We start from the raw sequence: 25940 nt of genomic DNA, 5'->3' as shown, positions 1-25940 counted from the left end.
ACCCAGCTAATTTTTGTATTTTTAGTAGAGACAGGGTTTCACCATGTTGGCCAGGCTGGTCTCGAACTCCTGACCTCAAGTGATCTGCCCACCTCAGCCTCCCAAAATGCTGGGATTAACAGGCGTGAGCCACCATGCCCGGCCCTGTACCATAGACTTTAATGACCTTAAAATTGCCATTTGGTTTCAGAATGGACATTATGTCTGTCTGTCCGTCTCTCCCACTCTCTCTCCCCGCTTGTCTCTCTTCGATTAACTTCTTAGGTAAATTCTCCCTTAAAATCTCTTGTCTAGGTTTTTTTTTTCTTGGAGTAGGCTCTTTGGTGACATCTCTCATACCTGGATTTTTTTCCTGCAGCCTGTTTGCTTTCTAAGCATCTGAACTTCTCTTCAGAATGAGAGAGCATCATGTTGCAGTGCACTGTTTCAGTGGATATCAATACATCTCTTAGCCTGTTAATAAGTAACTTTGGTATCTTAAGCATTAATAATTGTGTGTATAGGAGAAAGTGGTCCGATAAAACCTGCAGTTGGTAACTTACTTGCTTATCCAGGTTGGCTCCACAAAGGCTTTGATTCTTCAGGTCCCTTGTTTCCTCTGCTCACTGATACTAAATACTGATGTTATCATTTATCTTCAGTGGTGCATATAAGGTTCTTTTCATAAATGTGACCTGCACTTATAAGCAGAACCAGTTTATTCTGCTTTCCAAATTTTTACTTAGAGAGGGCCAATGGTAAAATGAAGTGTAATATTTCTGTTTCTGTTTTCCTAGGGTAAAAAACATAAAGCTTATCTTAGGTCGGCAGCAATTGAGGAAGAAAGAGAGTCTGAATTCGCTTTAAGGCCCACGTTTGATCTAACAGTCAGAAGGAATCACTTGATTGAGGATGTTTTGAATCAGCTAAGTCAATTTGAGAATGAAGACCTGAGGAAAGAGTTATGGGTAAAGTATAATTCTCACTTAATGTTTTTGCTGCCGAGAAAAGAAAAACATAAAAGAATGTAGCAAAGGGTTTCATAGAGAGGAAGTTATCTTCCTTTGCCACAGAGATTTATTTTAGGGTTCCTCTGATTCCCTAGTTGCCTTTGAGTTTTGGGTGATAGCTGTGGGCACTCACTCCGTATGTTTGGGCTAAGGAGCAGCAGGCAAAGTGGTTGTTCTCCCCACACCCTGCTCAGGTAGATAGTTCATTGTTGGCCCTAAGAGGTCCAGTCCCTTCTGAGGTCTGGTCTAGCCTGGCTAGCACCACCCTTGAAGGGTTTCAGTGAGATGGTTAGCATAGAGGAGAATTAAGGGGTTGTTTTTGTTCTTATGCAATAACCTAAATTGGCACAGGCATGGTGACTCACACCTGTAATTCCGGCACTTTGGGAGGCTGAAACAGGTGGATCACCTGAGGTCTGGAGTTCGAGACCAGCCTGGTCAACATGGTGAAACCCTGTCTCTACTAAAAATACAAAAATGAACCGTGTGTGGTGGTGGGCGCCTATAATCCCAGCTATTCGGGAGGGTGAGACATAAGAATCACTTGAACCCAGGAAGCAGAGGTTGCAGTGAGCCGAGATCATGCCACTGCACTCCGGCCTGGGTGACGGAGCGAGACTCTGTCTCAAAAAAAAACAAAAATAATAATAACCTAAATTGCTTTGTAGAAAAGAGAACTTTTTCTTTAAATCCTACAGTTATTTGGGGGTATAATTGTAGATTTGACCATGTTCAGAAGATCTTTAACTGATTTTTTGTCTAATTACCATATAATTTGTCTTCTTAGTAAATATTTGATACCGAATCATAATGACCAGTAGATCTTTTGAGTGCTGTCCTTGTGGCAAGAACTGTTGTAAGTGCCTTATACCTAATTTGTAACCCTTTCAACAACACTATGTGGCAGATTCTGTTTTTCCCTCATTTTACAGATGGGGAAACTGAGGTACAGAACTATTAGGTAACTTATCCAAGAGTAACCCAACTGATGAGCATCAGAGCCAGGATTTGGGCCCAGCCATTAGGCACTAGACGTTCTGCTTAATGAAGACGGATAAAGATTGGGCTGATAATATTTAGTAAATGGAGTATTTTTGATTGGGGACCCTAGTTTATCACTTCTCCTACTCAGATTAAAGAAAGATTGACTTTACTAAGTCTCAAGATACCGATTTAAAAGCATATTGCACCCGGACACAGTGGCTCATGCCTATAATCCTAGCATTTTAGGAAACCGAGGTGGGCAGATCACCTGAGGTCAGGAGTTTGAAACCAACCTGACCAGCATGGTGAAACCCCATCTGTACTAAAAATACAAAAATTAGTTGGGTGTGGTGGTGGGTGCCTGTAATCCCAGCTGCTTGGGAGGCTGAGGCTTGAGAATTGCTTGAACCCGGGAGGTAGAGGTTGCAGTGAGCCAAGATTGCCCCACTGCACTCTAGCTGGGCGACAGAGCAAGATTCTGTCTCAAGGAAAAAAATATATATATTGCAGTTAGAGTTGGCATTTCCATGTATTTTTGCACACAGATAATTGTATAACTCTAATCAACTCGTTATGTGATTCTATGCTTTGCCAGTCAGTCCACTCGATTATTTGAGTTCCACTTTTATATATTGTTCATTCAGTTTTTAAATTCAGGTAACACTCAGCATTTACCATTTGCAGGCTCTGTGTGAGGCATTTTACATGTATGACCCCTGTAATCTTTCTGATAATCTTGTGGGAAAACTGAGGCTTTATGAGATTGGGCAGCTTGTCCTTAGTAAGAAGAGGGGGAAGGGTTTGACACCTGGTCTTGCTACAAAGATTTTTAATATTTCACTTTTTCACTGAGAGGAATGGAAGAGGCAGCATCTAAATAAAGAAACTGGTAAGAGGAGCTTTCTGGGGATGCTAGTATAACATCTGGGTAGAAATGTTGAACAGGCCTTTGGAAGTGACTGTCAATCAGGAGAGAAAATGCACTGAATCTGAAGGTTAAATACCTATGGGTGGTAAACAAAGTTTAAGGAGAAAATGAGCATCCAGGGAAAGAACAGAGAGAAAGGACAGAAGTGTTAGGATATGTCTGCAATTCTGTTTCTAGAAATTAAGCCAGCAGGAAAAAGAAGAGAGATATAAAACCGGGAAGAGTGCTTCATAAGAGAAAGCAAGGGAGAAGAGTGTGTCAAGAAAAAGGACGTGATCAGAAGTGGAAAATGAGTTAATGAAATCAAGGAGATGAGATATGAGAAAAAGTCCTTGGAGCTTGGAGATTTACAGTTCCTGGTCTTCTTGGAGAGACCTATTTAGGTGGAGAAGTGGGTTTGGAAGTTGGCGTATATCTCTGAAGTTTGGCAAGAGTAGAAGGAGCCCATGTTGTCTGTATTGGAGACAATGTGTTGGGATTTTTTTTTTTCCTTTTAAGGTTGGGGGGACCTTAACATGTTTGTGAATGGAAGTGAAGGATTCCAAGAAAAGGCAGGAATGGAGGGGTGACTGAAGGAGCAAAGATGGGTTATGATAGCATCCTCTTGGGAGGGATTGGTGTCAGCAGTGGGGGTGCAGCCTCTTCGGGGAGCAAACAGCCACTTCAGCAAACACCTTGTGTGTGCTCTGGTTTTTTTAATATCTTGATTTTTATTATTTATTTATTTATTTTTGAGACAGAGTCTCACTCTGTTGCCCAGGCTGGAGAGCAGTGGTGTGACCTCGTCTCATGGCAACCTTCATCTCCCGGGTTCAAGTGAGTCTCCTGCCTCAGCCTCCTGAGTAGCTGGGATTACAGGTATGCATCACCACACCCAGCTAATTTTTGTATTTTTAGTAGAGACGGGGTTTCACCATGTTGGCCAGACTGGTCACGAACTCCTGACCTCACGTGATCCACCCACCTTGGCCTCCCAAAGTGCTGGGATTACAGGTGTGAGCCACCACACCCAGCCGATTTTTATGATTTCTTTCTGTTTATTTTTATTATACTTGGATCTGATGACTATAATAGTGATGCCAGTTGAGGTCAATTTAGTGGTAAAAACTTTAGGCTCTGGGGTTTGACCGACATAGGATTAAATTTAGGCTGTAGGCCGGGTGTGGTGGCTCATGGCTGTAATCTCAGCACTTTGGGAGGCCAAGGTGGGTGGATCCCTTGAGGTCAGTTCAGGAGCAGCCTGGCCAACACAGTGAAACCCTGTCTCTACTTAAAATACAAAAAAATTAGCCAGGCGTGGTGGTGCATATCTGTAATCCCAGCTACTCTGGGGGCTGAGGCAGGAGAATCGATTAAACCTGGGAGGCGGAGGTTGCAGTGAGCCGAGATCAGACCACTGCACTACAGCCTAGACAACAGAGTGAGGATCCATCTCAAAAAAAAAAACAAACAAAACAAAAAAACTAGGCTGCACCACCTACTGTCTAAACTTAGAAAAGTTATTTAAATTCTCAAGGCCTCATTATCTCATAGAATTAATGTAGAGATTAAATATGATAATATAAGTAGGATACTTACCTCAGTGCCTTCCAAATACTTGGGTCCACAATTAATGTTAGCTATTTACTATTATTAAATGAGACTTCATATATAGCAATATAGAGCCCTGGAAGTGAGGTATTATTTGCTGTGTTTCCTCAGGTTTCATTTAGTGGAGAAATTGGGTATGACCTCGGAGGAGTCAAGAAAGAGTTCTTCTACTGTCTGTTTGAAGAGATGATCCAGCCGGAATATGGGATGTTCATGTATCCTGAAGGGGCTTCCTGCATGTGGTTTCCTGTCAAGGTAAGTTCCCTTTTCTTTGCTTAAGGTATTTTGCGACAGAAAAAGTACATCATATACCACAGAAAATTAGTTTGTCTAGACTATTTCGTGTTAGGAGAGGAGTTATTGATATAATTGTGGAGATAATGTATAATTCTAATAAGGTGATTATTTTCTTTAAAATGGAGTTTCCTTTTCCTGGGTTCCCATATCTGTCCACATAGAACTCAAGCAGTATATTTTTTTGATCATTTATATAATGCATGGATTAAAAAGGAACCCTCTCTTTTTTTTTTTTTTTTTTTTTTTTTTGGGCAAGAGAGCGAGACTCTTGCCCAGGCTGGAGTGCAGTGGCACAATCTCGGCTCACTGCAAGCTCCGCCTCCCGGGTTCACGCCATTCTCCTGCCTCAGCCTCTCTGAGTAGCTGGGACTACAGGCGCCCGCCACCACGCCCAGCTAATTTTTTGTATTTTTAGTAAAGACGGGGTTTCACCGTGGTCTCGATCTCCTGACCTCGTGATCCGCCCGCCTCGGCCTCCCAAAGTGCTGGGATTACAAGCGTGAGCCACCGCGCCCGGCCGGAACCCTCTCTTTTTTAGGTACTCATTCTTTGTGTCAGTTCTGTTTTCCTAATGAATTTGAAGACAAAGGCTGTGGAACGAAATTGTGAAAGCTAGTTTATAAGGATTACTGAACCTAATGTATTTTTATTGCTGGTATGCTTTTGGGAACCAAAACTGTGGCAGGGATTTATTTGGTTTTTTGCTTGTTTGTTTGTTTGTTTTGTTTTGCTTTATTTTTGAGACAGAATCTCACTCTGTCACCCAGGCTGGAGTGCAGTGACATGATCTTAACTCACTGCAACCTCCCCCTCCCAGGCTCAAGCCATTCTCCCGCCTCAGCCTGGCGGGATTACAGTAACTGGGATTACAGGTTCCTGCCAACACACCTGGGTAGTTTTTGTATTTTTAGTAGAGACAGGGTTTCACCAGTTTGGCCAGGCTGGTCTCAAACTCCTGACCTCAGGTTATCTGTCCACCTTGACCTCCCAAAGTGCTGGGATTACAAGCGTGAGAGTGGCAGGGATTTAAATTGACTTAATGACCAAATATTAGGTTGGTGCAAAAGTAATTGCAGGTTTTGCCTTTACTTTTAATGGCAAAACCTGCAATTACTTCTGCACCAACCTAATATAAACCCTGAACATTCTTATCTCAGGCTTTAAATTTTTCAATTTGAGATTTGATTTTATGAAAGAGGAACAAAGATTTATTTAATATAAATACTTCATTGTACTGGTAAAAACTCATAATACTTTAAGATTTTTTTTTTCGCTTTTCAGCCTAAATTTGAGAAGAAAAGATACTTCTTTTTTGGGGTTCTGTGTGGACTTTCCCTGTTCAATTGCAATGTTGCCAACCTCCCTTTCCCACTGGCACTGTTTAAGAAACTTTTGGACCAAATGCCATCATTGGAAGACTTGAAAGAACTCAGTCCTGATTTGGGAAAGTAAGTAAACAGTTCCTGAGAAAGGACCCTATCTAACGTATATTTAGGCAAATATTTAAGTACATGCGCTTCATAATATTTTCATGTTCAACAGCAGCATTTTAGGTACTTTAGACCAGTTTTAACTTTGACAAGAATTGTTGGTTGATAATTTCATTTTCTAAAATTAGGAAGTGTTGATTATTCCCATAACTAGTCTTCAATGTTTGCATTAATCTTTCAACTTTTTCTATGTAGGAACAGTCATGCACAGAGCACAGGTTACACCTTGGTGCAAAATCTGCTAGTGATATTTATGTTAAATGTTGTTTCATGTCATCGCCTTTAAAATGGAAACTTATTTCTAAGTTAAAAGACAAGCCACCACCTCACCAAAAAATGGCAACAGTAGAAGGGTTTTAATATCCCTGCTGTGTAAAGCATTCCTACACATCCATAAGAAATATTCACAAAGTATCCAAGAAGGCAACCTGGGAAAGAAGCAATAGAAATGCTTCCTAAATAAAAATGTCTTCAGTCTCACCAGTACTCATAGAATGCATATTAAAGTGAGAGGCTAATTTATACTTCAAGTTGACAGTGGTTTGAAGTGTTGATGCTATATAGTAGTAGCAAGGGCTTGAAAACTTTCATTTTAATTTCAGGTATTCATGGAAATATAAATTGGTAATCCTTTTCAGAGAACAGTGTGGCAGGACTTAGCAAAATCAAAACATATTTGCCTTTTCAACCCAACTATTCTACTTCTAGACATTTAACTTTCAGAAATACACAACCATGCAAGGATCAGTGTATAGTAATATATACTATATTTATAATTTATAATATAAAGACTCCCTAAATGTCCTTCACTAAGGGAATGATATATTTTTGGTATACCTATGCAAATGGAATACTACAGAGATTTTTATTTTTATTTTTTTAAAGAGTAAGAACAGGCCAGGCATGATGGCTCATCCCTGTAATCCCAGCACTGCGGGGAGGCTGAGGCAAGTGGCTTGCTTGAGCCCAGGAGTTTGAGACCAGCCTGGCCAACACAGCGAGACCTCATCTCTACAAAAACAAACAAACAAACAAAAACAAAAATTAGCTGGGCATGGTGGCACATGCCAGGAGGCACACCTCAGGAGGCTGAGGCAGGTGGATAGATTGAGCCCAGGAGGTCGAAGCTGCAGTGAGCCGTGATCATACCACTGCACTCCAGCCTGGGCGACAGAAGAAGACCCTGTCTCAATTAAAAAAAAGAATAAGAACAGTAATATGATTCTAGTATTATTATCATCCCTCTTTTACAGATTCAGAAACTAAAACACAGAGAGATTAGGTAACTTGCTCAAGGCCCCATAATGGCAGAACGATGATCTGAACAGTCTGGCTCCAGAGTCTATTAATCATTTATACCAACTGTACTAATAAGACAAGGAAAAAAAATCAAAAGCACAAGATTTAGAAAGAAGGAGATAAATTTGTCGTCATTATTTTACTGGAAACATCGAAGATAACCTAAATAATAATTATGCTTCAAAAGACTGATAATTAACAATGTACATGAACTAAAAGATCTTTAAATTTGTATCATCGTTTCTCAAACTTTTAGGTCGTAAGATTCTCTTAAAAATATTGAGGACTCCAAAGCGCTTTTACTTAGGTTGGTTACATCTGTCAATGTTTACAGGATTAGAATTAAATATTTTAAACACAGGAATACACAAATATCTGTTAGCTATCAGAGCATTCCACAATATCATATAGCCTCATGAAAACTCTTCTGTTTACTCACAGGAGAATGTGAAAAGAGGCAAATAACATCTTAATAATGTTATGAAAATAGTTTTGACCTCATGAACTCTGTAAAGGCCCAAGGATTCCCAAGAATTGCTGGTCTGGCTCACATTTTGAGAACCAGTGATCTCTGTGTTCAGTAAAACTCAATTTTAATCCCAGGAGGCTTTTTGTTAAACTTGACAACCTGGTTCTAAAATTTATATGGATGAACAAAGGGTCAAGAACAGCCAGACATAATTCTTAAGGCAAATAAGGATGGAGAACTTGGTCTGTCAGCTATCAGGATTTATTAGAAAGCCGTATTAGTCAGGACAGTATGATGTATGATACTGGTGCAGGTTTTCCAATAGAACAGAAGATAGAGCTCAGAAATGGACCCATGCCTATATGGAACTTTATTAGAGGTGACATATTTGATCAAAGGGAATAGCAGTACTACTTAATAAATGGAACTGGAAAAAAATGATATCTATCTGGGGAAAAAAAATCAAAGTAGATCCTTGTCTTCATACATGATAATCACCTCCATGTGGATGAAGGATTTAGATATTAAATGCAAAAATCATGAAAATACAGGAGAATGATCTTTCTCACCTTTGAGATTTCTTAAACAAGACATGCAATGTACCAACAGTAAAGAAAAGATTTAATACATTTAACTGCAATAATATTAAAGAACTTCTTTGTTCATCAAGAGGGTGTTAGAAAAATGCAAAAGGGAAGGTGCTGTCGGGGTCTGAATGTGTCCCCCACAAAATTCATATTTTGAAGCCTAATCCCCAGTGTGGAGCCCTCATGAGTGGAATTCATTCCCCTATGAAAGAGGCCCAAGGGAGCCTATTCGCCCCTTCCACCATGAGAGGACACAGAAGGCACCATTGAAAAGGAATGGGTCGTCACCTATTCCCTTTAGATTCAGACACCGAATCTGCTGGCACTTTGATCTTGTACTTCCAAGCCTCCAGAACCGTGAACAATAAATTTCTATTTATAGATTACCCAGTCTAAGGTATTTTGTTATAGCAGCCTAAATGGACTAAGGGAAATTGCTACCAAGAAGTGTGGTGTTGGAAGCAACTTTGGAACTAGGTAATTAGTAAGTAGTGGAAGAGTTTTGAGGCGCATGCTAGAAAAATCATGTATTGCCCTATAGAGCAGTTCTGGCAAGGGCTCAGAAGAAGAGGAGACCTCTAGAGAAAGCCTTGGTCTTAGAGATTACGTAAGTGGTCACGATCAGAATGTTAGTAGAAACATAGACAATAAAGGCAATTCTGATGAGGTCTCAGATGGAAGTGAGGAACACATTGGAAATTGGAGGAGAGGTGATCCTTGTTACTATATAAAGTGGCAAAGAATGTGGCTGAATTCTGTTGCATCCTAGTGTTTTGTGGAAAGTAAGATTCTTAACAATGAAATAGGGCATTTGACAGAAGCAGTCTCTAAGCAAAGTGGTAAAGGAACAATATGGCTTTTCTTGACTGCTTAAACCAAAATGCAAGCAGGGAGAATTATTTAAAGTGGAATTTATCATTAGGAAAAAAGCCGAACTTAAAGATTCGGAAATTCTCAGCCTGGCCGTGTTGTAAAGAATGCAACCGTGTTTGGAAGAGAGCACCAAGGGTGTGGCCGGGTGACTCTTTTTATTAATAAAGAGATTAGTGTGGATGGGTGGAAGCCTGGTGCTATTCATCACGACAATGGAAGAATGACCCCAAAGGCATTTCAGAGATCATTGGGGGCTGCCACTCCCATCATAGGCCCTGAGTGCCAAGGCCTGGAGGACAGAACTATGTCAAGAGTGGCTTTGTGTGTCCACAGGACCTGGACATTTGATGTCCAGCGCTGCCTCAAGTCCCTGCTCATTGCATTCTGGCACAGTGCTCCTCAGCTGACCCAGGTGTGACTCCAGTGGCCCCAGGTGTGTGGGTCACACTGGCTGTGCCATCTCTGCTGGCACAGAGTGCACAAGCTGTGGGGCCTTGGCTTCTCCCACCTAGATATCAAAGGATACTCCACAGAGCCATGGGGTCCAAGCAGAGAACTGGCACAGGGTTGAGGCGACTGCAGAGAGTCCCCCACTAAGGCAATGCCTAGTGGAGTCATGGGAGTAAGGCTGCTCTAGAGACCCCAGAAGAGCCACCAGTGTGCAATTCTAGCCTGAGGGAGAATCACAAGCACCCAATACTAATGTGTGAGAGCCTCCAGGGGTGGGCTGTGCCCAGCAAAGCCATGGGTGTAGGGCTGCCTGGAAACTTAGGAGCCCAACCCCAAACCCAGTGTGTCCTGAAAGTGGGACATTGAGTCAAAGATTATCCTCAAGCCTTAAGATTTAATGTTGCATGCCATTTTGAGTTTTGGACTTAGTTGGGACCTATTACCCCTTTCTTACTTCTATTACTCCCTTTTGAAATGGGAATGTCTATCCTATGCCTGTTCCACTGTTGTATTTTATTTAATTTATTTATTTTGAGACAGAGTCTCACTCTGTGGCCCAGGCTGGAGTGCAGTGGTACGATCTGGGCTCACTGCAACCTCCACCTCCCAGGTTCAAGCGATTCTCGTCCCTCAGCCTCCTGAATAACTGGAATTACTGGCACATGCCACCATGCCTGGCTAATTTTTTGTATTTTTAGTAAAGATGAGGTTTCGCCATGTTGGCCAGGCTCGTCTCAAACTCCTGACCTCAAGTGATCCACCCGCCTTGGCCTCCCAAATTGCTGGGATTACAGGCGTGAGCCACTGCACCTGGCCCACGATGGTATTTTAGAAGCAGGTAACTTGTTCGATTTCGCAGGATCACAGCTGGAGAACAGTTCACCACTTTCCCCACAAAAACAAAAACAACCCACAATGAATAAAACATGGTCTGTTGCTTCACAATACAGTAATTTAAAAATCCAGTGGGGAAAAAAAATCAGATTCCACCTTATCCCAGAGGCCTTTCCCAATGTCATGTATCCCTTCAGAAAAATTTAACTGTGCTCTTTTAAGCCTATACCTGTGTGATTTCCATAGTTCTCTGGCTGCACGTACCTCACTGTATTGTAGGTGAGACTCCCATCAGCATACCTCACCTTCAAGTCCCAGAGTATTGGCAGTAATATCTTAGTCTCAACTTTACATCCCCTATGCCTGCTACAGTAGCGGTTACTTAAATGTTTGTTGAATAAATATTTGAGTGAATGAGCAAATACAATGAGATGTGTTATTTCAAAAGCATGTATAAAGCATCATAGGATGATAGGATGGAAATAATTTAAAAATTGGTTACTGTCCATTTTGATGTGACCTCTATTCTCACAAATGCCCTGAAACTATTAAGGTAGTCTAATTTCAGGTGTTTCTTAAGCTTGATGGTATTGGGACAAGAGGTGCAGAGAAAGTCCTTTGACCCACCTCAGAGTTACTGATACCTGAAATTTAATATGAGACCTATTCTGTAAAGTTCAAAAGCTTCAATAAAGGTAACACCAATTTGAATGAATTTCACTATCAGTGAACATTAGAATCCTTTTCTAAATAGAAACCTACAATCATTAGGTAGGGAATTTAGGGTAAAGGGACGAGAACTGTGAAGCAGGCAGGCAGCCTGCAGAATTGCAGACAAGCTTCCTAAATTTGACATGTTTAGTTGAGGTCTGGCCCTGTTTGGACTATCAGTACGCAGATAAAGAGGTGCTGTGAACTGTACCTGACCTCGTACCTTCAGAATAGCTATACACTTGACATTTATTTTAGATGCTGTGTCTAGTGATCGTGGTTATTACCTTTTTAAAAGCAAGATTATTTTTTCCTTAGGAATTTGCAAACACTTCTGGATGATGAAGGTGATAACTTTGAAGAAGTATTTTACATCCATTTTAATGTGAGTAACAATAAAAACAGATAACAGATTAGTTTTAATCTGATTAACCCTTTACATATTTAACTAAACATGTCAACTTTTACTTAAAAAAAAAACCTGAATAAATTAGTGAAAAAGGTATTGTTCTTCATCATGATCTAGGTGCATCAGTTAGATTTTACTATGTAACAGCCAACCCTAAAACCTAGTGCCCTAAAGAACAAATACAATTTTGTGGGTTTCTGAACTGGGCCGACTTGGCTAGGCTGGATGGTCTACAGTGGTGTCACTCACATGCCCAGTCACTGGCAGGCTGGTTGGGTTATAGGGTATCAGCTGGAGCAGCTTGTCTCTGTTCCCTGTGGTATCTCATTCTCCAATAGGCTAGCTGAGGCTTTTGAAGCAAGACTGCAGTCTTTATTCTTCACATGGTGGCCTTAGGGTTACAGAGAGGAAGTGATAGCAAGCCCCACCACACATGCTTCTGCTTCTGTCAGATCCCATTGGCTAAAGTACTTTCACATGGCCATGCCGAGAGTCAGTGGCTGAAGAGATAGCCTCTCCCCTTGATTGGAAGTGTTGCGAAGCCACTAGGCAAGGGGGCAGGAGAACTAGGATGGGAAGAATTTCATGGCCATTTTTGTAAATCTACCATACTGGGTCTATGCTGTATGAAGTGAATACTCAGATGTAGCAGTTTTCCAATTACTTTATTTAATTTGATCAGTGAAAATAAGAGAATTCAAGCTTTAAAAAAATTTATTTTTATTCAGTATGATAGGGAGTAATTTTTTGTTTGTACATTCCTTCCTAGCTTTTATGACAAAAATGTACATTTTAACACATTCTTTTTAGAAAGTATGCTCCAAAGTGTTTTTGTTGAGATAGATTGTTCAGAATTATGTTGGAGATATTATCTGAGTTCATTTGTGGTTACAGGTGCACTGGGACAGAAACGACACAAACTTAATTCCTAATGGAAGTAGCATAATTGTCAACCAGACTAACAAGTAGGTATAAAAAATGAAATAGTTGATTTGTATGTATACTATTTTTATTTTACTGAGCTCTAAAAATTCCTTTTAGCTCTTTAATTTTTTATTCTCATTAATCATTTTTCACTAAGGCAGAGAAGTTGGTGTGTGTTGTATGTGTTTTGACATATATATCATGGAGTTTATATTGTGGTAAGGAATGGAAATGGCTTTCTCAGAGAGACTTTTCTATTTCCTCCTGTCCAAAATTACAACACCAACATCTGTCCCTCTTTATCCACTCATTCTGCTTTTTCTTTTCATATCACACATTTCCTACCTTTAGGGTTTATTGGCTTATTTATTTCTCGTTGTTTCTCCAATGATAGTGAATGCGGCAGGGACTTGGTATGTATTCTTCACCACTGTATATTCAGTACCTAGAGTAGTCTACAGTGGTGCCTGGTACATTGCAGGCACATAGTAAGTATTTGTTGAAAAGGTTACTATATTTTGACTTCCCAACATCTAATGGAATGCCATTTAAAGCCATGAAGTTTGGAATTATAGAACCTTCCCTTGATAGTTGGTCAGAGTGGCAAAGAGATCTCTAGGAAGCATGCTGGCCTACATCACATCTTTTTCCACGATTTCTTAATTTTTTTTTTTAACTTTGTATTGAAGTATAACCTATATAACAGAAAATTGCACAAATCATAAATGTACAGTTTAGTGAATTTCACAAAGCAAACATGCCTATGTAATTACTGCCAGATCAAGAAATATAACATTTCCAGCTATATAGTTGTGTATTGTATGAATACATCACAGTTTATTTATCTGTAGTATTTTTTTTTCTTTTGAGATGGCGCCTCGCTCTGTCACCCAGGCTGGAGTGCAGTGGTGCGATCTTGGCTCACTGCAACCTCCACCTCCCAGGTTCAAGCGATTCTCCTGCCTCAGCCTCCCGAGTAGCTGGGACTACAGGCACCCGCCACCACGCCCAGCTAATTTTTTGTATTTTTAGTAGAGACAGGGTTTCACTGTGTTAGCCAGGATAGTCTCTATCTCCTGACCTCATGATCTACCCACCTCGGCCTCCCAAAGTGCTGGGATTACAGGTGTGAGCCACTGCGCCCGGCCTATCTGTAGTATTTTTGACCAACATAGTGTATTTCAAGTTTTGGACTATTATGAATAATGCTCTTGTGAACATTCTTGTACATGTGTTTTGTTTATGTGCAGGCATTTCTGTTGCTATGTAACTGGGAGAAGTGCTTGGTGCCTTGTGGTTGCCCCTTGCTCCATGCAGGCAGGATCAATCCTCCTACCTGAAATTCATTTGGATATTGATGTGGATGATGCCATATGTATGCCAGAGGGTATGAAAATGTTTAGTACATAATGGGGCTTTCTGGGGAGAGCTGGACAGGCATCCAAGCTGATCTGTTTGGCTTAAGTGAAGAGAGAGGCAGGTGGCTTTAGTTTTTATGGTGGTTCCAGCATTCAGCCAGGGTCAGGGTTCTCATGCAACCCAGAGCATGCGTGGGGAAGTTTAAGCCACTCAGCCATCAGTGGGTGCCCAGGGAGTGAGCCTGTGTTGTGCAGATTTGGAGGCGAAAGGGGAAAAAGGAGGAGGAGTGGGACTTGAAAGTTGTTAGTAAGCAAACATAAAAAATGGAGGCAGACTTTCATCAGTAGGGTATGACAGTTCTAATTGTTGTATATCCACTGTAATAGTATTACTAGTCTTTTTTAAATTAGCCATTCTGGTAGGTATGTAGTAGTATTCCATTGTGGTTTTAATTTGCATTTATCTGATTACTAATGTTAAGCACTTTATATGCTTATTGGCTGTTTGGATATCCTCTTTTCAGAAATAATTATTCCTCATCTTTAATATGTTTTTCTGTTTTTTTTTTCTTGTCAGTTTATGAGAGTTCTAGATGCAAGTTTTTGTTGGTCATTATGTACTGCAGATATCTTCTTATATACTGTGGCTTGTCTTTTCACTTTTTAAATGCGTCTTTTGATTAACCAAAATTTGTAATTGTAATGTAGTCCACTTTATCAATATTTTCCTTAATGCATAGTGTTTTTCTGTTTTCTATTTTATGAATACTTCCCTATCCTAGGGCTATGAATATATTCCCCTGTATTTTCTTCTAGAAGCTTATCATTTTATTTCTCACATTTAGATCTATGATCCTCTTTAATTGATTTTTTAGTAAGATGCGAGGTATGGATCAGATTTTATTTTTTCAATTTTTGAAACTGATTATATTGAACCTATAGATCAATTTTTGGAAAAAATTGACATCTTAAAATAATGAGGTTTTAATCCATGAATACAGAATCTCCATTTGTTTAAATCGTCTTTTGTCATTCTTGAAAAAATGTTAGGTAGTTTTCTATGTAGAGATCTTGTTGCAGTATTCTAAATAGGTTTCTTGGATCATTTATTGTATTTGAATCTTCTCTGTCCTTAAAAATTTTTTGTCTGCTTTTCTGTTAGTTACTAGGAGAGGTATATTAGCATCTATACTATACATGTGGATATGACTGTTTCTTTAAGTTTTGTTAAGTTATTACTAAGCACGTAACAAATTTTTGAATTGTTTTACCTTCCTGGTATATGACTCGGTTGTCATTAGTAAACGTACTTTTCTATCCTTGTCTTGTTTGTCTGATTTTAGTATAGCTACACCAGATTCATTTTGGTTGATGTTTGCATAGTGTATCTTTTTCCCTTCTTTGACTTCAATCTATGTTTTCATATTTAAGTTATATATGTTATAAGCAGCATATGATGGAGTTGTTATAAAAATTACATTAGGGCCGGGTACAGTGGCTAACGTCTGTAATCCCAGCACTTTGGGAGGCCGAGGCGGGCAAATCACAAGGTCAGGGGTTCGAGAGCAGCCTGGCCAACATAGTAAAACCCCATCTCTACTAAAAATACAAAAAAATTAGCTGGGTGTGGTGGCAGGCACGTGTAATCCCAGCTACTTGGGAGGCTAAGGCAAGAGAATCTCTTGAACCCAGGAGGTGGAGGTTGCAATGAGCCGACATCGCGCCACTGCACTCCAGCCCAGGTGACAGTGTGAGACTCCATCTCAAAAAAAAAAAATTACATTAGATAATCTGTAGTAACTATGACAGTCCATGGCACATGGTAGGTACTCAAAAACTGTTAGGTATTCTAGCTTTTATTTTTAGCCCCTCACCATTTTGTTCAGGATATTGCAGTAAGTGGAAATAACATTTTGTTTTATTAAAGGAGAGACTATGTTTCTAAGTATATCGATTACATTTTCAACGACTCTGTGAAGGTGGTTTATGAAGAATTTCGGAGAGGATTTTATAAAATGTGCGACGAAGACATTATCAAATTATTCCACCCCGAAGAACTGAAGGATGTGATTGTTGGAAATACAGATTATGATTGGAAAACATTTGAAAAGGTACATCATCAAGTCTAAGTTGATTAAATTCAGTTTTCCTTCCTATTTCCTCAATAACTTTTTTTTTGTATTTTCTCTAGAATGCACGTTATGAACCAGGATATAACAGTTCACATCCCACCATAGTGATGTTTTGGAAGGCTTTCCACAAATTGACTCTGGAAGAAAAGAAACAATTCCTTGGTAAGTATTATATCAATGAATAGATCTGTAATCTTAATGTCTTTTTAATGGGATAAAAATTTCCGTTATGATAAGTACCATTTGCAACAAATCATAGTGTCAGAGCTACGCCTAGTCCAGTTGAACATCCTCTGTGTCCCAACATCAAAAAACAAATGTTAATATATATATAAGCGATCTTTTCCCCTGTGATTTCATCCCTTCTTATTGCTTTTAAAGTTTTTGTTTCTTCATCCAAGCTAAATATCAAGCCTTCTTTCTGTAGCCCTGTCATCATTCACTTATTCAGCCTTTGTGGGATTAACTAAGATATTTTATCTGGCTAATTTTTACTGTTCCTATATTATTAATACTATATTTGCTATTACTGTACACAGCTATTTTATTTGTATCGTTAGGCTTAATGACTTTCTCATTTTCTATTTCCTTACTTTTGAGAAATATTTATCTTCTATTTTTATTTTTGTGAATAACATGTATGTTAGAAGATATTCAGACTTAATAGAAGCCCAACCTACCTTTCCAGTCTTAACTCCTAGAGGAAATTTTTGTTGCAACCAAATAATCCCATTGTCTGAACACTCCTGAGCTCACCTTGCACCTTCCCACCTCCAGGCCTTTCTCTGAAGTTCCTTCTCCTGCCTTGAACCTCACCTGCCTCCTTGTTGCCTTTCTAAACCTTTCCATCCTTAAAGGTCCGGCGTAATTCTGAACTCTTGGAAATCCCCTCAGTCATCCCAGCCTGGCTCTCTCTCCTTATTCTCAAGCATAGCATTGACTCAGGAGGCACTTAACTCCATGACACCTCCTTGGGCTGTCTTATACCTTACAGCTTTTGTCTTGCTATTATGTGTCTTTTTCCTCACAAGAATCTAATATTCCCAGTCATACTTTAAGCTGCTTGAGGACAGTGACTGTGTCAGACATTGTTCGAATACAATCCCCAATGCACTGTCAAATGTAGGACACTGCACATGGGCTCACAGTAAAGTTTTGTGAATAAATAGATTTTTTTCTCTGTAAAGAGATTTTGGTCTCCATGTAAAACAGATTGCCTAATTTTATTCTTCTTTTTAGTATTTCTTACAGGAACTGACAGACTACAAATGAAAGATTTAAATAATATGAAAATAACATTTTGCTGTCCTGAAAGTTGGAATGAAAGAGACCCTATGAGAGCACTGACATGTTTCAGTGTCCTCTTCCTCCCTAAATATTCTACAATGGAAACAGTTGAAGAAGCGCTTCAAGAAGCCATCAACAACAGCAGAGGATTTGGCTGACCAGCTTGCTTGTCCAACAGCCTTATTTTGTTGTTGTTGTTGTTGTTGTTGTTGTTGTTGTTTCTCTACTTTGTTTTGTTTTAGGCTTTTAGCAGCCTGAAGCCATGGTTTTTCGTTTCTGTCTCTAGTGATAAGCAGGAAAGAGGGATGAAGAAGAGGGTTTACTGGCCGGTTAGAACCCGTGACTGTATTCCCTCCCTTGGATACCCCTATGCCTACATCGTATTCCTCACCTCTTTTGGGAAATATTTTTCAAAAATAAAATAACTGAAAAATTAACATAAAAGTCTTATTCACTATTCAATGTGTTTACCAGCTCTTTTGGAATTGCTATCATTGCACGTAAGATATATCGATTATAATATAGATTAAGCTGTGTCTCTCACACAATGTTTGCATGACTTGGCCTGAAGGGAGACTCTTTAGCTTAGAAGTTTTTTTTTTAAAAACTTGTAATTACCTACCCGATATCTATTCTCCCCTTCTTTCAGTACGGATTCCCTATATGTTCTCAGTCTTTTAAAATCATACATTTCCCAGCCTCTCTTCAAGGTAGGGACAGGTGGCAGTGGTGACAGTTATTGGGAGAAGCTTCTGAGGAAGCTTTTTTATTTAAATGGCTGTTATGCTTTTAATGGAGTTAGGTAAAAAATGCATCCAAGCAAAAGAATGTTGTACATACTCGTTAACATAGTGATAAACGGAAATTACACTTTGATAATGTAAAATACAGTGTGTTAGGCCCCAAAAAGAAACTACAAAGTTAGCTGCAACTTAAGATACTGGAAAGATTCCTTAGGTTTTTTTTTCTCCTTTTTTTTTTTTTTTTTTTTGAGACAGTTTCACTCTTGTTGCCCAGGCTGGAGTGCAATGGCGCTGTCTTGGCTCATCGCAACCTCCACCTCCTGGGTTCAGGTGATTCTCCTACCTCAGCCTCCCAAGTAGCTGGGATTACAGGCATGTGCTCCCACACCCAGCTAATTTTGTATTTTTCGTAGAGATGGTGTTTCTCCATGTTGGTCAGGCTAGTCTCAAACTTCCCACCTCAGATGATGCGCCGGCCTCAGCCTCCCAAAGTGCTGGGATTACAGGCATGAGCCACCGTGTCCAGCTGTCCTTAAGTTTTTTTTACCGGTCATCTTTATTATTATAATAGTTCTAAATGATATCTGGGTGGGGCTTAAGGAATAATACAAAGCTCTTTTCAGCTGTGGTTCAAAGAACGTTAGTAAAGCTGTATGACAATGACATTGTGGGACCATGACATTTCCCCAAAAGTATTTCCAATAACATAGGCAGTTGAGAAGCTTCATAGTTTCAAAGTCTGGAAAGCGGTGAAGATATCTTAGGGAATTTTAAAACATTATAAACCCCATTTCTCTCCTGGAGACTTTTTAAAGCATGGACATGAGTTTAAAGATACTGAGAAAACATCAGTTTTCATAAAGCTTCAATGAACTCCCCAAGGTACAAGTGTTGTAAGCAGCCTGTTTACTAAAATGTCGCTGCATTGTACTTTTGGAGGTACAGGTATGCTGTGCTTACAGTGAGAGGACAACTTTATCCCTAGTTAAAAGCACCAGGGGTCAAGTTCAGCTTCCATTTACAGAGGATACACCAGTAATCCCTAGGATAGTGAGTGGTTCAAGTACTGCACTACATTTCCAACATGTCTTACCTATTTGCTGTTAGCACTGGGGCTCTTAAACCCTATGTAGATCTATAGAATATTTTTAAAAGAGTCTAAAACTACCTTGAAAATGGTCTTAAAACAATACAGAGCCCTTCTAAAAGAGCTCACTGGATACTCTAACATTTAGAGCAGGGATGTCCAATCTTTTGGCTTCCCTGGGCCACATGGGAAGAAGAAGAATTGTCTTGGGCCACACATAAAATACACTAATAATAGTTGATGAGCTAAAAAAAAATCTCATAATGTTTTAAGGAAACTTACAAATTTGTGTTGGGCTACATTCGAAGCCATCCTGGGGCCTGTGGGCCGTGCGTTGGACAAGCTTGATTCGAAAAAGGAATAAAGAAAAAAATTGCAGTAGCTCAGTTTCTTTCAAGTGAAGAAGAAAAATGATGTAAAACTAACATGTAGGCTAAAATGTTTGGTAATTAGTGTCAAAAATTACCAAGATTATTAGTACATGTTTTGGTAATCACTACTGCAAGATTAATTTTTTGTGCAAAATATATATTAATAGAACAGAAAAATTGTTTCAGCCTCTAATAGAAGAAAACACAGAGAAGCAGCCTAAAGAACAATTAAAAGTTAGGGAAGTTTGCTAGCTTTAGAATACAATACACTTCAATTACAGAAATACTTCTTTTTAAAACTACAGTGTTTTAATGTACTTTTAGTAATAACCCAATCTAAGGAGCGTGGGAGGCTTGTGAAAAACTCCACCAAGGTGCTACATTTCTAGTGTGGGGTGAATGTATACTTCTGTAAAAAGGAAAGAACTGAGTCACCTCAGCATTTTTTGTTTAAATAGTAACTCATAATCCGATGACACATTTTGCTTCACTAGTTCAAATTTAGGCAGGAAAGGGACTAAGCTAACTGGTCAGACCCAGAAACACAATGATTTGGCAAGCCACAGTCACTTAGCTCATGGATGTGTAATAATCTGCAGAAAAGCTGCTGAACTCTTGTCTGTTCCTTCACATCTGTAGAGGAGTTTGATATAATCACTTCTCTTTCTCGATTTTAAGCTTCATACGGGCAAAGAGATCACAAACTGTAGGGTAGCCATCATGGTCTTGGGGGAAGTTATGTTCCTCCTGTTGGGGTGGATTAAGTAATACTTCCTGGCCCTTCTTCCAAAGTAGCCACTTGTCTTCTCCAGAGGATCACTGGCTGAGGGTGCCCATCTTTCCTGGCAGGATCCAGTCAGCTGTATTAAAGGGACACCAGGAAGTGATTGTGGGGCTTTTAAGCTTTTGTTGGCCATCCCTGTCCTCAGTACGAGGCACTTCCTTGGGACTCCCTTACTTATATGGGGGCCTGATTAGCCACTCTGACAAGGGACTGTTGTTTATGACTTGAATCAGCAATTCTAGAAGGAGCCGTTGCCTTTGATGCCTTAGCTTCTTCTTTTCTTGAAGGACAGGACCACATATTGAGGGAATCTTGATGCTTCTCGGGCTCAGATTTGGGTTCCACAGGCATCCCATTATTTTGTCCATCTTTCTTTAGAAGCCACTTATACAGAGCTTTCTTCTCAATTCTCATCATACATTCTGCAAAACTTGTGCAGGGCTCATTGGCTCTGCATATGTCCTCTATATGGGTCCTGATGGTTCTGGACAAGTCAATCCTCAGAAACGATGCTGAGGGTAGACAATAGTTTCTTGGCCTCCAAGTATTCATTCAGGCACTTCACATTGCCCAGGTTTTTCAAAATCTCTACACTATTGGGCTGGTTGCCCCAACAGTTGATATAGGAGTTGGTTTTGACAAGCCAATCATTCACATTGTAGGACTGGAACAAGAATTTAAACTTCTCACTGGTTTCACAACTGCCATTCTCAGGCTTCTCCAGCTTATAGGATTCCCGGGGAGTCACCAGCCACTCAGATAGATCATCTCATCTTGATCAGAAAGCTCTAGATCTTCCACCTTTTCAATTAAATGGAGAAAGAACTGGTAGTAAAATGGCTGTCACTTTGGATAACTTGGTTTTTTAGGAACTTCTTGTTGCTGACTCTTGAGGAGCAAGTTTTCAAAGCCCTTTAGGTTGCCTGAGACATTACTGAAGAAACTGCAGGCTCTGGAAGAAGTCTATTCTCCAAGGTCTGCTTTTGGGTGAGCCAGTCCTGGGGGGTTTTTCCTGAAGACCACTGGTGCGGTTGCTTCCAAGGAGCCATTCCCTGAGAGGGACATCTGTGATGCTGGATGCTGACTTCTGCTCTGGCATTAGGATATAGCCCCTCTTCTCCAGGAAGGGCCTGATATTGGATGAGCTAGCATGAGGCAAGAAGTAGTTAGGAATTTGAATGGTCTTGAGAAACCCAAATGTGGTGATAGTCATGCAGAGCAGTTGTGTCTGCTTCAAAGAGCAGGACAGTTGAATCTTCAAACTTAAGGGTCAAACTGCCCAGTCCCTCCAGGCACACAGAGACTTGGCTAGATCTTTGTTTTGGGTGCACTTCAGTTAATGAATAAGACCGTTGAACTGGCCCAATAACCAGTAGAGCTGCTGGGCCTGCGGCTGAAGTGTCTCCTCTTTAAGCTGATAGATGAGGTCTACCTGTTCATACAGCCACCTCACAGTTTGTAAGGCATTCTAGGTGACAGCTTATACAACTCTGAATCTGAGCTTTGACTTCTCACAAGTTATCTTTAATTTGCTGTTCGGCCCAGGGAACTCCACCAATAGCAAGCTCCAAGTCCCTCCATGCATTACTACACCTCAAAAGGGGTTCTCTATTACTGGAGTAGCCCCTCTGGTCATGTGAGGTATTCATTCTGCTCACTGCTCCAGCTCCCAACCCCTCTCCAGGTGATCCAGATGGACTTTGGGTGGACAGAGACACAGCCCCACACAAAACTCCTGAGGAGTCTTTTTAAAGGGAATCTTTTCAACTGACTGGAACCTTTTTGCTTCCTCCTTTATTCTTTACATAGAACAGTATTACCTACTATTGCTCTGACTCCATGTAAGGAGTCTTGCATCAATCAGCCACATGAGGAACACAATTCTCCTACTCTAAAGACACAGCAACCAGGGTGCCAGCTTGAACCAGAGAATAAATCTGCTGGTGTCTTGATCTTGGGCTTCCCAGCCACCAGACTGTGAGATAAATGCCTGTTCTTTAAATTACATAGTCTCAGGTATTCTGTTATAGCGGCACAAAATGGACAAAGACAGACTTGTATCCTACCCACGATATATAAAGAACTCTCAAAATTCAGTCTTGATCTTGGGCTTCCCAGCCATCAGATCGTGAGATAAATTCCTGTTCTTATAAATTACATAGTCTCAGGTATTCTGTTATAGCGGCACAAAATGGACAAAGACAGACTTGTATCCTACCCACGATATGTAAAGAACTCTAAAAATTCAATAATGAAGACAAACTCAATTTTAAAATGGGCAAACATTTGAACAGACACAAACAGACACAAGAAGATATATCGAAGGCAAATAAGCTCAACAACATTTATCATTATGGAACTGCAAATTAAAACCCAAGTAAGGTACCACATCACCCCTATTACCATGGCTAAAATTAAATAGACGTACCAAGTGTTGATAAGGATGCGGAAGAACTAGAACTCTTATACACTGTTGGTGGGAATTTAAATGGTTTGACCACTTTGGAAAACTGTTAGGCAGTTTCTTAAAAAGAAATATCTACCATACGATCCTGCTATTCTACTCTTAGGAATTTACCCAAGAGAAATAAAAGTGTATGTCCATGCAAGGATTACATACAAATGTTCATAGCAGCTTTATTTATAATAGCCAGAAATGGAAAACAACGCAAATGTCCATCAATAGGTGAATATATAAATAAATTGTGGTCTGTCCATACTATAGAATAATATTCAGCAATAAAAAGGAATGGACTGTTGACACAACAACATGCAGGAATCTCAAAATAATTATACTGGGTGAAAGAAGTTAATGATGATTATATCCTGTATGATTCATTTGTATAAAATGCCAGACAATGCAAGCTAAAGTATAGTGACAGAAAGCAGATCAGTGGTTGCCTGGGAAAGGGGATGGGGGTGGAGAGGGACAGGAGGGAAGAATTACAGAATGGCACAAGGAAGCTTTGGGGGATGATGGATATGTTCATTGTTTCAGTGGTGAGAATGGTTTCCCGGGTATATACATATCCCAGAATTTGTTGAATTACACACTTTAGATGTGTGTAATTTATTGTATGCCTCTTACATCTCAATAAAGCTGTTTTTAAATTCCAAAGAGAGATGATCTTTCTTATTTGTCTCCCTTGAGTCTCATACCCATTCCATGGCCAGGAAAGGCTAAGATGATTGGCAGTTCCCCTAGAATTGCATCCGATGGAGAAAGAAATTGAGGAGCTATTCTAAAGAAACAGTTCTAGTACAAGCAGCAACTATAAAATTCTAATATGCCTTGGGAAATCTGTCACTGTACACTTTTTGAGTACATAAATGAACATGTATTTCATTTTGTGTGTGTGTGTGTGCCAAGATGGCAAGCTGTTTGCCTGGGGACAGAATTTAGGGCAACTTTGAGTTGAAAGATAATTTGCCTCAGTCCCTAAATCACAAGGATGACTTTTTAAGGAGTTACCTTGGCTCATAGTTTTGTAAGAGATGCTACAGTACAGGAGAAACAAGAGAGGAACAAGTTTTTGAAACTGGTTAAAGACAGTGGTCCATTAAGAGGGTACAAGAGTCCAATCATTATTAATAATATATTCAAGGCCAACCTATAAAACATGCAACCTGAAAGTATTTGAAGGATAGCTCACAATAGGTAGAAAATGAACAGTGTCTTTCATTTGCTAACACAATAAAACAAATTAATAATAAGACAAGATACAAACTCAAACAACACCAGTGAGTAAATGTTTTCCTCTGTTATGAAGTGGTATTTATATTCTCAAGCAGAGAGAAAATGGAATAAAATAAAATCTATCTTATTTAATATATATTTTTAAACATGCTAAATTGTGTTTGTTATAGAAGAAAGAGCAATAGTTGTACCTGGTGTGTGATGTCCACCCATTAGACCTAACCTGATAGAGTGGGATCTACCTCTGGAATTTCCTACCTTTTTTTTTTTTAGATGGAGTCTCACTCTGTCGCCCAGGCTGGAATGCAGTGGCATGATCTCAGCTCACTGCAACCTCTGCCTCCTGGGTTCAAGCGATTCTCCTGCCTCAGCCACCCGAGTAGCTGGGACTACAGGCACGTGCCACCACGCCCGGCTAATTTTTTTTTATTTTTAGTAGAGATAGGGTTTCACCGTGTTAGCCAGGATGGTCTCAATCTCCAGACCTCGTGATCCACCCGCCTTGGCCTCCCAAAGTGCTGGGATTACAGGGGTGAGCCACTGCACCCAGCCTGGAATTTCCTACTTCTTAGCCATCTATAAACCCACTTCCATCACCCTTTGTTTCTTTCTCCCTCCCTGTCTCTGAGGAGAGGTGTCTTGTGTTCTATTTGTGCTCTGATTGCATTCCTTTCCGCCTCCAAGACCGCCATCATTTCTCCATGCTTTCCTATATCTTTTTTTTTTCTTTTTCTTTTTTTTTTTTTTTGAGACAGAGCCTCGCTCTATTGCCCAGGCTGGAATGCAGTAGTGCGATGCTGGCTCACCACAACCTCTGCCTCCCCACAACATCTGCTTCCTGGGTTCAAGCAATTCTCATGCCTCAACCTCCCAAGTAGCTGGAATTACAGGCATGCACACCACACCCAGCTAATTTTTATATTTTTGGTAGAGACAGGGTTTGGCCATGTTGCCCAAGCTGGTCTCAACTCCTGGCCTCAGGTGATCCACCAACCTTGGCCTCCCAAAGTGCTGGGATTACAGGTGTGAGCCACTATGCCCAGCCAGCTTTCCTATATCTTCTAATCTTCAATTACTTCACCACAGGCTCTTCCATATCCACATTTCTGCCATTAAGATAATACATTTTAGAATATCCCTCTTCATTATATATCCCCCTTTTCCTTCTTCCTATTCTTTTTCCTAAAAATCTACAATTAGGAAATTCCTGCCTTAATTTCTCCACGACACTGTGATCTGCCGTCCAGTCCCCCACTTCTCCCACTCGGACTGCTCCAGTAAAAGTCACAGATGACTTTTTTTGTTGTAAAAATCAACAGAAACTTGTTATTTCCATCTTAAATCATTTCTACTGCATTTGAAACCATTGACTACTTTCTCCTTGAAACGAGACTGTTGCTCTCCTTTTCTTGACTTATTTTCCATTTCCTTTGTATCCTTACACCCCCAACCCCTGGACTCCTGATCAAGTCTATGGCTTCAGTTATTACTGGTCCCGCGGCTAAAGTGTCTCCTCTTTAAGCTGATAGATGATGTCTACCTGTGATACCTGGAGCTATACCTCTGACCTACAGGAATTCACATATTCCAGCACGATAGCCATTTTTCTATATAGTCTATGTCACTACCTGCATGCCCCTTGGCTCT

General features: G+C 40.1%; 1 protein-coding gene and 1 pseudogene across 4 annotated transcripts in view; one reads left to right on the top strand and one right to left on the bottom strand.

Moving 5' to 3' along the window:
• Nucleotides 1–18055, top strand: part of HERC5 (HECT and RLD domain containing E3 ubiquitin protein ligase 5) — a 50012-nt gene extending 31957 nt beyond the window's left edge. For 3 of the 4 annotated variants that reach the window (XM_032142359.2, XM_058433009.1, XM_058433008.1), the window contains 8 exons: nucleotides 777–947; nucleotides 4603–4746; nucleotides 6070–6236; nucleotides 11820–11886; nucleotides 12805–12875; nucleotides 16120–16303; nucleotides 16384–16486; nucleotides 17564–18055. In XM_032142359.2, the coding sequence (XP_031998250.1) occupies nucleotides 777–947; nucleotides 4603–4746; nucleotides 6070–6236; nucleotides 11820–11886; nucleotides 12805–12875; nucleotides 16120–16303; nucleotides 16384–16486; nucleotides 17564–17769 (1113 nt within the window). In that variant the 3' untranslated portion in view covers nucleotides 17770–18055. Of the gene's footprint in view, nucleotides 1–776; nucleotides 948–4602; nucleotides 4747–6069; nucleotides 6237–11819; nucleotides 11887–12804; nucleotides 12876–14084; nucleotides 14222–16119; nucleotides 16304–16383; nucleotides 16487–17563 lie in introns of those variants that run through there. The other variant, XM_058433011.1, reaches the window with a different exon arrangement.
• A 2384-nt stretch (nucleotides 18056–20439) lies between these two features.
• Nucleotides 20440–22257, bottom strand: LOC116460893 (nuclear receptor coactivator 4-like; annotated as a pseudogene).
• Nucleotides 22258–25940: the final 3683 nt, after the last annotated feature.

This window comes from Hylobates moloch, unplaced genomic scaffold, assembly GCF_009828535.3.
Source record: "Hylobates moloch isolate HMO894 unplaced genomic scaffold, HMol_V3 SCAFFOLD_2, whole genome shotgun sequence".
NCBI lineage: Eukaryota > Metazoa > Chordata > Mammalia > Primates > Hylobatidae > Hylobates > Hylobates moloch.
Note: the sequence above shows the minus strand (reverse complement) of the source record. Positions and strands in the feature narration are given on the sequence as shown.